Genomic DNA, 16445 nt, shown 5'->3' with positions numbered 1-16445 from the left:
AGCTACTTTGAGCCTGGATAACGGTATTAAAAAACGATTTATTGGGGCAAAACATGCCCCGGTACGGCCGCTGTACAAAGACCAAATGTTCGCAAAAAGTACAAAATTACTGGATCTGAGAAAGCTGAGAAAGAGCAGATATGGGCTTTTCAACAAAGTACTTTTTATCACGTTACAACTACACATTGTGGTGGAAATACCTGTGACAATTAATAAGAACAAACATTAAGCTCTGAGTCTTGTCAAATGAGTAACAAGTTTTTATTAAAGCAAATGGTGAGAGTACAATCAGTTCATGAAATCATCACGCTCTGAAAGTGCTCTGGGACCAACAGCTTCCCAGAGTGTGTTATTTATCCCCGCTCGGCCTAATCTAAAGACATGTACCAAATATGGACATAGGACTTCCGCCTGCAGTTGTATCCATCAAAACTCCCTTCTATTCCAAGACAGAAAAACTCCCTTCTATTCCCAAGCAAAGTTGCTTTCTCGTCTAAATGTCAAGGTAACCTCTTTCCGTCCATGTCCACATGTTTACATAAAAGCGCTATCAGAGAACATTTTCCTGCTAGTCAGCACGTACGCACTGTTGCATTTTTGAATCACTCTTTCACAGCAAACTGAGTAATATAAGTGAATTACCATAGTGAGTAATATAAATGACAATGATTACATTTCAGTGAAATGAACATGCATAAAATGATTACATTTCTCATAATGGAATGATTATAATGATTATTATAATGGTGATAGGTGAATTGGTTACATTTCCCATATCAACATCAACTACACCCAAAGTCTTTCAAAAAATGAAATAATGAGTAAATTGATGCACCATTTAACATATATTGTCCCAGGCTTTAAAAATGATGTTCTTACCTCTCGTTTGATGGTGATGAACTTTCCTGGCTCTCTGCGGCAGAATGAAGGCGCTGGTGTTTTAGAAGATTCCTCTTAACTGTAAAACTCTCTCCACACTCTGAGCACCGATGCATTCTTTCTTCTCTGGCATGAAGGCGCTGGTGTTTTTGGAGATCCTTCACATTTGTACAGCTCTTCCCACACTCCGAGCACTGATACTTCTTCTCTTTGATATGAAGGCGCTGGTGGTTTTTGAAAATCTTCTTATTCGTAAAACTCTTGGCGCACTCTTCGCAGTGATATTTTTTCTCTTTGGCGTGAATGCGCTTCTGGTGCAGTACAAGGAGAAACTCTGCAGTAAACGTCTTCTCGCACTCCGTGCAGTGATAAGGCCTCTCTCCAGTGTGCGAGTGCTGGTGTCTTTGGAGACAACGCTTTCTTATAAAACTCTTTTCACACTGTGTGCACTGATGCGGTTTGATTTCTTTATGAATGTACTGGTGAGATTGTAGACTACGCCGCCTCAAAAAACTCTTGTCACAATGTGAGCAGTGATACGGCTTCTCCCCAGTGTGAATACGTTTGTGTATTGTAAGAGCTCTGCTGTTAGAAAAAGCCTTCTCGCACAGCGAGCACTGAAACGGTTTCTCACCAGTGTGAATGAGCTTGTGTGATATCAGATGAGAATGCGTGGTAAAACTCTTTCCGCACAACGTGCAGTTAAACGGTTTCTCTCCAGTGTGAATGCGCTTGTGTTTTTTAAGAGCTCGCACTTCTTTAAAATATTTCCCACAATCCGAGCACTCGTGAGGTCTCAACTGTGTGTGAGTACTTCGGTGTGATATTAGATTACTGTGTGCCCTAAAACTCTGTCCACACACTGAGCATTGATACGGTTTCTCTCCAGTGTGAATGCGCTGATGTGTTTGGAGACTGCGTAGCCTAGCGAAGCTCTTCTTGCACTCTGAACACTGATACGGTTTCTTTCCTGTGTGAATGAGCTGATGTGTTTGGAGACTGCTTTGCCTAGCAAAGCTCTTCTTGCACTCTGAACACTGATACGGTTTCTCTCCTGTGTGAATTCTCATGTGTTGTTTAAGATGGCATTTTACAGTAAAGCTCTTCCCACACTCTGTGCACTGAAACGGTTTCTCTCCAGTGTGAATACGCTCGTGATCTAAAAGACTACTTAGTCTAGGAAAGCTCTTGTCACACTTTAGGCACGGATACGGTTTCACTCCAGTGTGAACGTACTGGTGTTCATCCAGACTGCTCTGTACTGTAAAACACTTCCCACACTCTGAGCACTTATATGGTTTCTCTCCAGTGTGAACGCGCTCGTGTATGTTTAGACTACCCTTGCTATTGAACCTCTTCCCGCAGTCTGAGCACTCATACGGTTTCTCTCCAGTGTGAAGGCGCTTGTGTACTTGAAGGCAACTCTGTGCTTTAAAACTTATACCACACTCAGAGCACTGATACGGTTTCTCTCCAGTGTGAATCCGCCGGTGTATTCTGAGACCATTCTTTGTAGTTAAATTCTTCCCGCATTCAGGGCACTGATGTGATTCCTTCTTTTTCACTTGACTCTTTTGTTTCGTCCTGTTAGTTGTTTCATTACCAGTGGAAGCAGGGGTTGTTTTCTGAGAACCGGAGCTTTTAGACACCATGTTTAAATTACACTCCTTTTTTTGCACAGTGGGAGGAATTCCTAATGGAGATGTTTATGCATCTGTTTAAGTAAATTCTTGAACCTTGTTGCAAGATGACTACCCAAAGCAGGAGAAGACACGAAGCAGGAGGTCCTTTCTTTCTGCAGGAGAAACAGGGGAAAACTCAGTCAGTCATTTAGTTCTGTTATTTTTGTCTACAAAAATTATGTAAGGTTATTGAAGGGAGCTGTACCTGTCTGAGTAACATGTTGATTAAGGTGTTTTTATTGTTTTATTTATCATTATAAATTAATTGTCATTTTATTTGGTTATTAAAAAGTGCTAAAAACCAGTATGAACAGGTTTAAAAATAAGAGTAAAATGTGTTTAAAATATACAAATCTAAAATATTTTGTACTTTAGTGTTGTTTTGTGGTGGAATGTAAAGAGTCATGTGACGCGAACTAACTAACAACAGCCATAGCCAACACAAGGTCTAAAAGGTCTAAAACTAAAAATATACATTTTTGTGTAATCTTGTTTATTTTGAGTTGTACACAGTATTGTTGTGCTAGCTAACTAGAGTGTAACTAGAAATGGACTCTAGCTCAAGACACTTCAAAAAACCTTAAAAAGACATCAGTATGACTCGTGCCCATTATTTTTACAACAACAAAAAATGTCCATGCTGTTTGTTCAAACTATGTTCCATTTGTTTGAAGACGTATTTACAACATCTAAATTAGGTTGAATAGATAAATAAGGACACACATTGCATTTGGATAAACTTACAGTAAAATAAATATTCCAAGTAGAAAAGTTAAATATTTATTCCATGTTTAATGATACTTAAACTTTAATTTATTGCCACTTCTGTAAAAAAAACATTTTACAGAGACCAGATTTTTAGTTAAAACAATCCTCTCCAAACACTCACCATAATACCCCCCATCAATATCATATACAGAAGCTTTATTAACTAAACACCATTAAGTTTCATCCAAACGACAAAGCAAAAATAACTATGATATACTTCAAAGCATAACTATATACTTTTACATACTTTTAACTTGAATTATTCCTCACGCTTAGCCAAACAACGGGTACAGGCTTTTTAACTTAACCTAGCTAAGCTAACTAGCTAGCTAGCGTAACGCTAGTTACCTCAGACACATACACAGGGCCTATTTAACTTGATTTGGTAGTAATTGTTGCATACAAACCAAAACAATTATCCATATACTGTGTTTTATGAAGGTTCACTAGGAGTTGTAGATTCTATTAAAACAAAACAAGTTTATTAACAGGAGGCTCCTGGAGAGCCTACCCTGAAGCCTCACGATTCGCAGACCGCTCAGCTTCCAGAGACAGTCTCTGAATCTCTTACATTTTACAGTCGTATTAAAAGAACTGTATTCTCCTCGACTCCTCCCAGTATGAAGACACCTTAACATTTGCCTAAACAATCCTAAACAAATGTATATGTGAGTACATTTACTGTTTTTCCCATTAGCTGAGGGTCCTGAATCTACAGATCCCTGCGAATCCTAAAGTTGTGTTTCCTGTTTTGCATGAACCGTTCAGCTATACCATGTCCGAAGAATGTGTGGACAATGCACCGCTGGGCTTTCCTGTTTCCTGTATATTTCTCTCTCTCTCTCTCTCTGTTTATATATATATATATATATATATATATATATACACACATATATACACACACATATATACACACACACACACACATACATATATATATATATATATATATATATATATATATATATATATATATATATATATATATATATATATATATATATACACACATATATATAGATATATAGGGTTACCATAAACTTAAAATAATCAGTTATAATCTAAATTGTCTGATTATATTCAAATATTGTCTTATACATAACTTTATATATCAAAGTTACACAATAAAAGCCAAAAGATTGTCTGTTTTCCCTCACACAGTTGCACAAAAAGGTGGTTTATTAGACGTTTGCCTAGTCCTGCAAACCGAGCTAGCATTAAGCTGGTTCAGTTACCTCAGGCTCAGGATCCACCACAGGTCCTATTAACTTGGTTTCTTAATAATAATAAAATATAGTTAACTAACGTTGAGCTAACTGAGCTAGCTAAGCTAACTAGCTAGATAATGTAACGCTAGTTACCTCAGGCTCAGACTCCATCACGGGTCCTATTTAACTTGATTTGGTAATAAAGTTACACAAGAAAACCCACTAAATTGTCCGTTTTCCTCACACAGTTGAACAAAAAGGTGGTTTATCAGACCATACTTAGGTAACTTACTTATCTGGCCATAGCCTCGTCCTGCTAACTGAGCTAAGCTAACTAGCTAGCTAGCTAAGCTAACTAGCTAGTTAGCTTACCTAATGCTAGTTACCTCAGGCACAGACTCCATCACAGGTGCTATTTAAGCTTGTTTTAAAATAATATAAAGTTACACAATAAAACCCAATAAATTGTCTTTTTTTCCCTCACAGTTACACAAAGTGGCGTTTTATCAGATTTGCCTCTGTAACTTTATTACCTAATCAAGTTTAATAGGACCCTTGATGAAGTCTGAGCTAAGCTAACTAGCTAGCTAAGCTAACTAGCTAGCTAGCGTAACGCTAGTTACCTCAGGCTCAGACTCAAAAAGGGTCCTATTTAACTTGATTTGGAAATACAGTTACACAATAAAACCCAATAAACTGTCCGTTTTCCTCACACAGTTGCACAAAAAGGTGGTTTATCAGACTTTTGCTGTATCTGACCATAGCCTCGTCTTGCTAACCGAGCTAAGCTAAATAGCTAGCCAAGCTAACTAGCTAGCTAGCGTAACGCTAGTTACCTCAGGCTCAAACTCCATCACGGGTCCTATTTATAAATATAAAATATAAAGTTACACAATAAAACCCAATAACTTGTATGTTTTTTCTCACACAGCTGCACAAAATGGTGATTTCTCAGACTTTGGCCTTATCTGCTATTAGTCTTATTCAGCTAACCTAGCTAAGCTAACTAGCTAGCTACTCTCTGGGGTCTGCGGTCATTCTCACGATGCCATTGCTGGCACTGATTCGTCATAAAAAAAAAAAATACATTAAAAATTACTATTTTTTTTACTATTTAATTACTATTACTATTTGCTTCTAGTGCTTCCAAAATATTTGAATAAACCCATTAGTTTTTAGAGAAACAGATTAGAAACTGCCAGACCACAAACAGAATTTAGATAAGGTGGGAATATCCAGAAAAATAAATCCGCCTGGTGCTGCTGATGTATTCTGTCACAGTAATAATAATCCACGTAATAAACTATCATCAAAATCCTTATACTTTTTATTTGAATTCTGTACATAAATAATAAGTAAAAAATAAAAGAGGCGCTGGGTAATTATTTTTTTTATCAAAACATGATCAATTCCATCAAGATTTACAAATTCTGGAAGCATTTACATCTCAAATAATGATATTTTTAAGCAGCACAACCTCAGCACACCCTGGGATGGATTTTTACTTTCTGGACCTGGATTCGCCCCCAGCCCTAAGCCCCCTCCCCTCGACATAAATACCCCTTTACAACTACAGCACAACACAACATGCATTTAAAATCAATTCTAACGCCAATAAAATCTAATTATACTGGAACAAAACTTTTCTCTTCATTACTACCAAATTATCTGGGTTTTACTTGGCACAACTTTCTCTACATACCTCTCCCTTCGGCCATCAGCGCAGACTGGAGGAGTCAAGGAGAGAACGGAGCAGGGTTGCCAGGTCCAACAAAATATATCCAACCCAAACCCAAAGTCTAAAACCCACCCTTCCGAAGATTAAACTAGCCCAAAATATTATCTGTCACACGTTTAAAGCAAATGGTAAAACAACTCTGAGTGTATGACTTAGTATTAATTAATCATAAATATTACTATTTACCTTAAAGTTATTAATAACTTATGTAACATTAATGTTTTATTATAAGTTTTATATCCCAGTCAAGAACATTTAATAGTAACATAAGTAGCAAGACAAGATTTTTCCTTACTCATTCTCCTCTTCAATGTTTTTTATTGTCTTGTGATTTCCGGTTAAAAAAAAGAAAGTGCAAACGGTATTTGCTTTTTCATTTTAGTGTTTTCATTTCAGTTTTATTTTTGGCAGCATGAATAGGAGAGAGAGAGAGAGAGAGAGAGAGAGAGAGAGAGAGAGAGAGAGAGAGAGAGAGAGAGAGAGAGAGATCTCAACGTAACCAGAAACAAGAAATCACAAGGTAATTAATAAAAATGTTAAAGGGGAGAGGAGAGTTCAGGAGGGGCAAGAACAGAAAAGAGTAAGGAAAAGTATATATTTTTTGCTAATTATGTTACTATTAAATGTTCCTGACTGGAATATAAACTGTTATAAAGTAAATAATAATAAACATTTTACAATATTATTAATGACTTTATGATTAATAGAAATACTCATAATAAATACCTTACTCTACTTAGTCGTGTACTCATAGTTGTTTTGCGATTTGCTTCAAACGTGAGACACAGAGATATTTATTGGTCTAGTTTAAGCTTCTGAAGGGAGGGTTTTAGACTGAGTTTGCGCTGTATTTTGTTCGACCTGGCAACCTAGCCCTGCAGTGGAAAATAGAGAATGTTGCACTACAGCACTATATATGGTGACACAGTTATACAGGAAGTAGAGCTCATGTTGAGGCTATTCCTCACAGCATTCAGGGACACGTTCATAACATGTTTGGTTATTGTAATTTCACTGCTCGTACTCATTAAAGCACAGTGAACAAATGGAGTATTGTTCCTATCTAGAAAAGCGTTCAGACTGCAGTTCGCCTGTGATCTGGAGTTCTGAACCGGTCCGAGAACCATTGCCATCATAAACACACTCTGACAGGCAATTAACACAATGAAACAAAAACACGTTGAGATCTGGCTTCACTTAACATCTTAAAAACAAAACTTCTACATCCATCTATAACTTCCATCCATTCATACCTACAGTATTTTATCAACATTTATGCACACAAGCAAACACATATTTTAATTTTTTTAACTGAGCTGCAGAGCCCAATTTTCAACGTCTAAATAAGGTAATCACGGACCAACCAAATTTACCCCCAAGTAAAAACGTCTGGAATATGGGACGAAGCAGTGTTTTACACTTAAGCTGCTTTACTTCAACATCAGGTTTAAAAAGCGCTATATGATTAAAACAGATTTTAATGAACTGGAACATAAAGCACCCCAAAATATATTGTTGCTTATATGTTCCTGTATGTATTATTTTGGAATTCAAGAAAAAAAAACTCAACCATTAAAACCTTTCGCATTCAAAGTATATATTTATCTCTTTATATACCACTCCTTACTCTATACCACACGAATACACCCTGTATGTGTACGCTTACAGCCACAATGATTATCAAACTAATTATCTAACTATTCCTATAATTATTCCTGATTGATAAATCAAGAGTCAATTCTGAGGTCAGAGATCAACGCTGTTTTAATGCATAAGAAGTCAATCAACACACTTCTGCTATCTGGGATGCGAGTTAAATAATTAAAGATATTAAAGTGTAGATAAAGTTAAAATACAATCTAAACTTAACCTCTTACAGTCCAGTCTGAACAAGATCCAATTTACATTTACAGAGTTTTTCCTCCATCAGAGAGAGAGAGTGAGGAGTAAAGTGAGAGTAAACAGTGAGTAAAAGTGTAGAAGAGTTCTTTACCTTCAGCAGATCAGCTCCTGTTTCTCTATAAGGACTAGAGGTGGGCGGGTCGATCCAAATATATCGATACCAACGCTGTTATTGGTATTAAGCAATACTTGTGTAAAAAGATCGATACTCAAGCTTGCTTTTTTTCTCCCCCCCTCCCCCTCTGGTCTTTTGTTGTTGCACGTGTGTCACGTGGCTCAGCGGAGCCAGCCAATCAGCCAACAGGTATGGAGTACGACAACCTGAATATTTATATATATATATTTTTACACTCTATGTATTTAAGAAGAATAGAATTGCACTGAAATGAAGAAAATGACTTATTTTTTAAATTCTTTTTCTTAAGAACAATTCTATTTGAAAAAAGAAACAAAGAACTAGAAAAGATGTCTAGTGAGAGGAGAATTTTTGTTTTATTTTTGTATTGTGGCTGCTCCTTTTCTATCTCAAAAAATATTTACTTCCCTAACGTGAAGGCAAACTTTGTTTTGTTACTGTTCCATTGTTTGGCGAAATTTTATCCTAGATCTTTTGGATCCTTTGGATCTATGAAGCTTAAAATATTCAAAAGTAACGGTATCGATATCGCCAATACTGACCCTGGGTTGTTTTTTGGCAGCTTGCAATCTTAGTGCATTACCGCCATCTACTGGACTGAAGTGTGATTAAATTGTGTGAGATATGATATAAAAATATATATTTATATTAAAAAAAATCTAAAGTCTTCTTGCAATTTGTGTATCTTTTGTAAATTTTATGACTGCTTTGACTGTAGGCTCTGTACCACCTAAACTATTTTTTTCTAAGTTACAGAGTTTTTTGTTACCCTCTCAAGATGTTCTCTCTTGTTAGAGTAATGCCTACGTGTATTAAATACACGCTTTACGGTTTCAGTCTCAGTACAGTATAGGCACATTCCGGTCTCATGTTTTCCTATAGTGTGTAAACCACTATTCAGTCCAGTTGGATTATCCTTATCCTGGTGAACCAGGTTTCCTCCTGCTGTATTAGTGAACTGAATTTCCTGACTGTTATTACTCTTGTTGTTTACTATATAAATACCTGCCTTTTGTCTCCTTATCCCATTCATCTTACCAGATTTTTTTATTATTGTTTTAAATTCTGATTTGCTTAGTGTAACCTGTACTTCTACTTGGTAATTTCAGTTATTTTAGTGCTTCTCATTTTATACTGGAGCCAGCACCTCCACCTGGACTGGATGAAGAGTTTAAACCTGCCTCTATTTGCCAATTAAATGTTGCAAATGTTGGTAAATGGACAAATTACACATAGTTTAAAGTTGAATATATATATATATATATATATATATATATATATATATATATATATATATATATATATATATATATATATATATATATATATAAAATTTTATTATTGCATACAATATGATATGATATGGCACAGCCCTGAGATAATACATGAATTTTATCAGATTTGTAACAGAAGTCAATGACCCAGAATATTACTAATACTAATAATACTACACTCCAAATATCTCCATATATCCATTAAAGTCAAATAAATGATAAAGTACAGATATAATCTGTATCTAGTAGATATATAATGGAAAATGAGAACAGTGTGATAAAAACAGTAAAAAAGTAGAACCCTTATGTGATAATTAGGGGTGGGTGATATAGCATCATATTTCAGGCTGTAATATCGTTCACCATATAAAATAATGTTGGTGATATTATTGTGTACGGTACGATATGGCACACTCCTACTCCTGATTTATCTGATTTACTTATTTATTTATTAACTATTATTATATTTTAGTTTCTTGTCAAATCTGACTCTATGGATATGTTTATAAATATTCTTAAAAACTTAAAATGTACCTGTTGATTTGCCCTGTGTCTGTAGTTGTAAAATGTATAAAGAGATTCAATTACAAAAATAAGAATGTGAATCTCAAAAAGAGAGTTGCAAAAATAAAACAAGAGAAAAAGTAAAAACTATACCTGTTTACATCAATTCAGTGCGAACATTCTCTAATTCATATACTGTCTCTTCCAGGATTTACCTGATTCATTCAGCCAATCACAGAGCTAGCTCCACCTTTCAGGACTACGTATAGATTTACAGGTACGTACAACAGGTAAATATCACAGGTAAGTGTGACAAAAATGCATAGAAGATAAATACAACAGGTAAATATATAGGGTAAATATAAAAGTACCTTTATATATCATTATAGACATGTATCATAGATTGTATATAGCTGGACAGAGCATCGTCTCTCAAAAGTGAAGCCACCACAGGTCAGGCGCCCCCTGCTGTTCGGTTTCAGAAAGCTGTGTAACTCCACCCATCCCCATAGGTGTCAATGGCAAAACAGAACTTTCAACCACGTTTTTTTCTAATATATTCTATATATAATTATATTGTTAAATTTTTATATCCACACATAATTTGTTATTTAAAACGTTATTCAGCTCTATTTAAAAAAGGTGTGGTTATGGTAAAAGGGCTGGTTATGGGCGGTGCCAATAACAGACCGTCAGCTCCGCTCCGCCCTGCAGCCTGTGACCTCGAGGCAGCCCTCAGGGGCGGGGTTATTTAAATGAGTAGGCGGTCTCTCCACAGTCTTTCTCCCTCCTCTGGTCTCTACTGCGCAGAATCGGTGTCAGGATCGCCAACATGGAGGAAGATTTTAGCTTCATTTTCATTGAATGACTGGGAACGGAGACACGGCGTCCATCTTTTTTTTTTTACAGTCTCTGACATGTACTGATCCAAAATCAGTAAGTAAATATTACACTGAATACAATAAAACCTTCAGTGTGGAAAAAAGAGTAAATATAAAGAAAACGCATAAAAATATATAATCATACTTATAAAACCATTCATTATTTTTCGTTCCTTCACTACTGGAATACAAAACAAACAAAAAAAACTAAAGAATATTTACGAGTGAGAGGTATTTGGAGATCTTTCTCAGGATGTTTTTCCTCTTTTATCATTTTCTTCCCTGTTGCTGTGAAAAGGACCAGGCTGTATAAAAAGCACAAAAACAAAAGTAGAGAATTAACAGAATTATCTCAAAAATATACATTTATGGCATTCGGCTGATCACTTTATCCACAAGGACTTAAAATGGAATTTTCTCCCCAATTTACGAGGTCAATTACCCAACCCACCCTTTAGGACCCCCCCCCCCCTTCTGAAATCTCTTGTTTGCTTCTGCTTCAGTTTTTGCTTCTGAGTCTGTTTTTGGGTACACATCCCCCATGTATAAACACTATTTAGACGGTGTGTGAGACACAGTCAGTCAGTTGGTGTTGGAGTTGAGCAGGGTGGAGTTGGGGGAGCTGGGAGCTGCTGAGCGCCCTAAGGTTGGACCGTGCTTTGAATAAAGAGAACACCTTTCTGCAATAATAACCTTTCATAATAACAAAGGAACTTTCTTATAACAATGTTATTGTTTTACTAAACATGTCTACACATATGTTTTCTTAAGCATTTTACTGGATGCATTTCAGGGTTTGAGTTCTTTTTAAAAAATATCAGCATTAGATTGTTAAAATTAAAATATATTAGTGGGTCACTTAAAATGAATTAAAAATCATGATTTATTTTTTTAATGCTGGAATTTCCCTGTATTATTGTGAGGGACAGTAATAATTGTGTAGTTTAGGTCAGGCAGACTAGATCATTTTTACTGTATTATAATATCTCAGAGAGAGAGAGAGAGAGAGAGAGAAAGACAAATGGCATGAACAAAAGAGAAAGAGAGAGATACAGATGTTGCAAGCGAATGAGAGAGACAGACAGCGTCGGAGCCAAACAAGTAACCTTATAGATATTTAAACTGTATGTTAAATAGTAGATAGTTTCAATATTCAAGTTTATTTGGATCCCCAAAGACTTCTGATGATACCAGACAAAGACACAGTTTTATACAGTTGAAAATGGGCTGGACAGTCAGGTGGGCTGAAATACATTTATTTTGTTATATAACTCCCTTCGGTTTCAGTGTCCAAATTTGGTCAAGATCGCCTTTTTAAAAAAAACACGAGTAGCCGAGGCAGAGACCGGGGGCAGGTTAATCTTTGCACTGGCGTTATCTGTCCTAATCTATAGGGAGGCTAACACACTCGGCTCGCTCACCCGGGGAAAGTGTCAGTATCTTGGCCTGCTGCCCACGTCCAAACTGTCCACTCTGTTTATAATAAATCTGTACGTGAACTCACGCACACATGCACACACACACACCTGAAACCTGTCTTCTCTTTTCTTTTAAAAGCTTGATTCTCGTCTATCTTTTATTCACTGATTTAACTTAACTTAACTGTAAATTGTATGCTTAGCGAACTTAGTAGAACACGAGTTGTAGAGAGCCCCGGCTTTCCTTCAGGGAAAACAACCCCATATGCTGTATTAGACGCGACAACAGAAGCTGCAAGCGAAAGAGAGAGACAGACAGACAGACAGATGGTGACAGCGAAAGAGAGAGACAAAGATACAGACAGACGATGTTAGCGAAAGAGAGAAACAGTGACGGACAGACAGACGATGCGAGCCGAAGAGAAAGACACACAGACAGTGCAAGAAAAAGAGAGAGATAGACAGACAGACAGATGCTGCGTGCGAATAAGAGAGACATGGAGAAATATGGAGCGAGTGAAAGGAAAAAACAAGAGAGACAGATGGAGCAAGCGAAAGAGAGAGATATAGAGACAGACAGACAGACAACGTTAGCGAAAGAAAGAAAGACAGACGACGTTAGCGAAAGAAAGACAGACAGACAGATGGTGTTAGCGAAAGAGAGACAGACAGACAGACGTTAGCGAAAGAAAGAAAGAAAGACAGGTGGCGTTAGCGAAAGAGAGAGACAGACAGACAGACAAGCGTTAGCGAAAGAATTTCTGGTTGCCCAGAGCTTTAATATTCAATAAAAACGTCTGGCAGTTTGTTTTAACGGGAGACAGTGGTTTTATTTCTTAGTAATTGTAGTTGGAGTAATGATGAAAAAATTTTAGCCCCGAAAAAAATATGTATTGTCAGAAAAACAAAAGGTTATAGTGATGGGTCTAGCAGTGATCCAAACGGCTGAAACCAACTCACCACTGCAGAGCTCGGATTGGCAGTTTCTAGAATCTGTCCTTTAGTCAGATCTGTCTTCGTCCCACTCCTCTGCAGAACTATCAAAAACACAGATCAACAGTTATCTCTCCAAACAGCCAAACAAACTTCCAATCAATTAATCAATCAATCAATAGAGGCGACATGCTTATCATACAAATATACAAAAGCTTAATTTTATTGGAATGCAATAGAACTACACTCCAGATCTAGACTGTGCATTTCCTGCAGAAACTGTGACTACGCCTGCAGCTCAAGTTTCAGATGTTAGGGTGTTGCATGGAGGCTGCTAAGGTGTTACTAGATGATGGGTTGTAAATATGTTTGTCTAATAGGGCTGAGTCCAAAAACGTTTGCTTCAGCTTAGGAGTCCAAATACCTTCGGCTGAAACAGTGAATTGAAAAGACGTCCAGGAGTTCAAAACTATCTGGCTAAATAGTGAAACTGTGCTTGGCCGAAAGTGTCCCAAAACTTTTTGGCTAAATGGAGGAATGCATGTCAAAAAACACAAAAACAAAAACCACTGTTTATATCTCATAGTGCAGGTAAATCTTTGGACGTTGCCATCTTTGTACTGATAATGTCATAGACATATTTATACATAGACTCTGCATAGCCTATACATAGAGTCTGTGTGTGTATACATGTGTGTATACAGACTCTATATATAGGCATTGCAGAGTCTATGTATAAATATGTCTATGACATTATCAGTACAGTGATGGTGGCGCCCGGAGCTCCAAAGAAGCGTTATAAGATGTAAACAGTGGTTTTTAATAAGCTTCTTGTGCACTTTTAAAAGTTCTTAATGCCTCAATTTAAATGTCAGGGCTCTCTGGATTCTACCAAGGGGGTGTGGAGCTACATTGAGACTGGATAACGGTGTAAAAAGCGATTTGCTGGGGCAAAACATGCCCCGGTGCGGCCACTGTACAAAGTGTTGGCAAAAAGCACAAAATTACTGGATCTGAGAAAGCTGAAGGAAAGCGGAGGTGAGGTATTCAACAAAGGTTAGTACTCTTTATCATGTTTAACTACACCCAAAGTCTTCACCTTTAAAATGAAATAATGAGTAAATTGATGCACCATTTAAAATATATTGTCACAGGCTTTAAAAATAATGTTCTTACCTCTCGTTTGATGGTGAACTTTCCTGGCTCTCTGCGGCAGTATGAAGGCGCTGGTGTTTTAGAAGATTCCTCTTAACTGTAAAACTCTCTCCACACTCTGAGCACCGATGCATTCTTTTTTCTCTGGCATGAAGGCTCTGGTGTTTTTGGAGATTCCTCACATTTGTACAGCTCTTCCCACACTCCGAGCACCGATACTTCTTCTCTTTGATATGAAGGCGCTGGTGGTTTTTGAAAATCTTCTTATTCGTAAAACTCTTGGCGCACTCTTCGCAGTGATATTTTTTCTCTTTGGCGTGAATGCGCCGCTGGTGCAGTACAAGGAGAAACTCTGCAGTAAACGTCTTCTCGCACTCCGTGCAGTGATAAGGCCTCTCTCCAGTGTGCGAGTGCTGGTGTCTTTGGAGACAACGCTTTCTTATAAAACTCTTTTCACACTGTGTGCACTGATGCGGTTTGATTTCTTTATGAATGTACTGGTGAGATTGTAGACCACGCCGCCTCAAAAAACTCTTGTCACAATGTGAGCAGTGATACGGCTTCTCCCCAGTGTGAATACGTTTGTGTATTTTAAGAGCTTTGCTGTTAGAAAAAGCCTTCTCGCACAGCGAGCACTGAAACGGTTTCTCATCAGTGTGAATGAGCTTGTGTGATATCAGATTAGAATGCGTGGTAAAACTCTTTCCGCACAACGTGCAGTTTAAAGGTTTCTCTCCAGTGTGAATGCGCTTGTGTATTTTAAGAGCTCGCACTTCTTTAAAATATTTCCCACAATCCGAGCACTCGTGAGGTCTCAACTGTGTGTGAGTACTTCGGTGTGATATTAGATTACTCTGTGCCCTAAAACTCTGTCCACACACTGAGCATTGATACGGTTTCTCTCCAGTGTGAATGCGCTGATGTATTTGGAGACTGCGTAGCCTAGCGAAGCTCTTCTTGCACTCTGAACACTGATACGTTTTCTTTCCTGTGTGAATGAGCTGATGTTTTTGGAGATTGCTTAGCCTAGCAAAGCTCTTCTTGCACTCTGAACACTGATACGGTTTCTCTCCTGTGTGAATTCTCATGTGTTCTTTAAGATGTCTTTTTAAAGTAAAGCTCTTCCCACACTCTGTGCACTGAAACGGTTTCTCTCCAGTGTGAATACGCTCATGATCTACAAGATTATTTAGTCTAGAAAAGCTCTTGTCACACTTTAGGCACGGATACGGTTTCACTCCAGTGTGAACGTACTGGTGTTCATCCAGACTGCTCTGTACTCTAAAACACTTCCCACACTCTGAGCACTTATATGGTTTCTCTCCAGTGTGAACGCGCTCGTGTAAGTTTAGATTACCCTTGCTATTGAAGCTCTTCCCGCAGTCTGAGCACTCATACGGTTTCTCTCCAGTGTGAAGGCGCTTGTGTATTTGAAGGCCACACTGTTCTTTAAAACGTTTACCACAATCAGAGCACTGATACGGTTTCTCTCCAGTGTGAATCCGCCGGTGTATTCGGAGACCATTCTTTGTAGTTAAATTCTTCCCGCATTCAGGGCACTGATGTGATTCCTTCTTTTTCACTTGACTCGTTTGTTTCGTCCTGTTAGTTGTTTCATTACCAGTGGAAGCAGGGGTTGTTTTCTGAGAACCGGAGCTTTTAGACACCATGTTTAAATTACACTCTTTTTTTTGCACAGTGGGAGGAATTCCTAATGGAGATGTTTATGCATCTGTTTAAGTAAATTCTTGAACCTTGTTGCAAGAAGACTACCCAAAGCAGGAGAAGACACGAAGCAGGAGGTCCTTTCTTTCTGCAGGAGAAACAGGGGAAAACTCAGTCAGTCATTTAGTTCTGTTATTTTTGTCTACAAAAATTATGTAAGGTTATTGAAGGGAGCTGTACCTGTCTGAGTAACATGTTGATTAAGGTGTTTTTATTGTTTTATTTATCATTATAAATTAATT

General features: G+C 37.5%; 2 protein-coding genes across 9 annotated transcripts in view; both read right to left on the bottom strand.

The window, feature by feature from the left end:
* LOC125788904 (zinc finger protein OZF-like) overlaps positions 1 to 16445 on the bottom strand; it is an 83841-nt gene that overhangs the window by 21517 nt on the left and 45879 nt on the right. For 3 of the 6 annotated variants that reach the window (XM_049472830.1, XM_049472831.1, XM_049472832.1), the window contains one exon: positions 880 to 2546. In XM_049472830.1, the coding sequence (XP_049328787.1) occupies positions 880 to 2531 (1652 nt within the window). In that variant the 5' untranslated portion in view covers positions 2532 to 2546. Of the gene's footprint in view, positions 1 to 879; positions 2547 to 14499; positions 14517 to 15205; positions 16292 to 16445 lie in introns of those variants that run through there. The other 3 variants (XM_049472829.1, XM_049472833.1, XM_049472828.1) reach the window with 3 other exon arrangements.
* LOC125788905 (gastrula zinc finger protein XlCGF26.1-like) overlaps positions 2553 to 16445 on the bottom strand; it is a 77940-nt gene continuing 64047 nt past the window's right edge. Inside the window, exons 4-5 of one of the 3 annotated variants that reach the window (XR_007429876.1) lie at positions 11195 to 11277; positions 2553 to 2674 (exon numbers count right to left, since the gene is read on the bottom strand). The gene's annotated coding sequence lies outside the window, so the exon portion shown is untranslated. Of the gene's footprint in view, positions 2675 to 10089; positions 11060 to 11194; positions 11278 to 16445 lie in introns of those variants that run through there. The other 2 variants (XR_007429879.1, XR_007429875.1) reach the window with 2 other exon arrangements.

This window comes from Astyanax mexicanus, unplaced genomic scaffold (assembly GCF_023375975.1).
Source record: "Astyanax mexicanus isolate ESR-SI-001 unplaced genomic scaffold, AstMex3_surface scaffold_31, whole genome shotgun sequence".
Classification (NCBI taxonomy): Eukaryota; Metazoa; Chordata; class Actinopteri; order Characiformes; family Acestrorhamphidae; genus Astyanax; species Astyanax mexicanus.
Note: the sequence above shows the minus strand (reverse complement) of the source record. Positions and strands in the feature narration are given on the sequence as shown.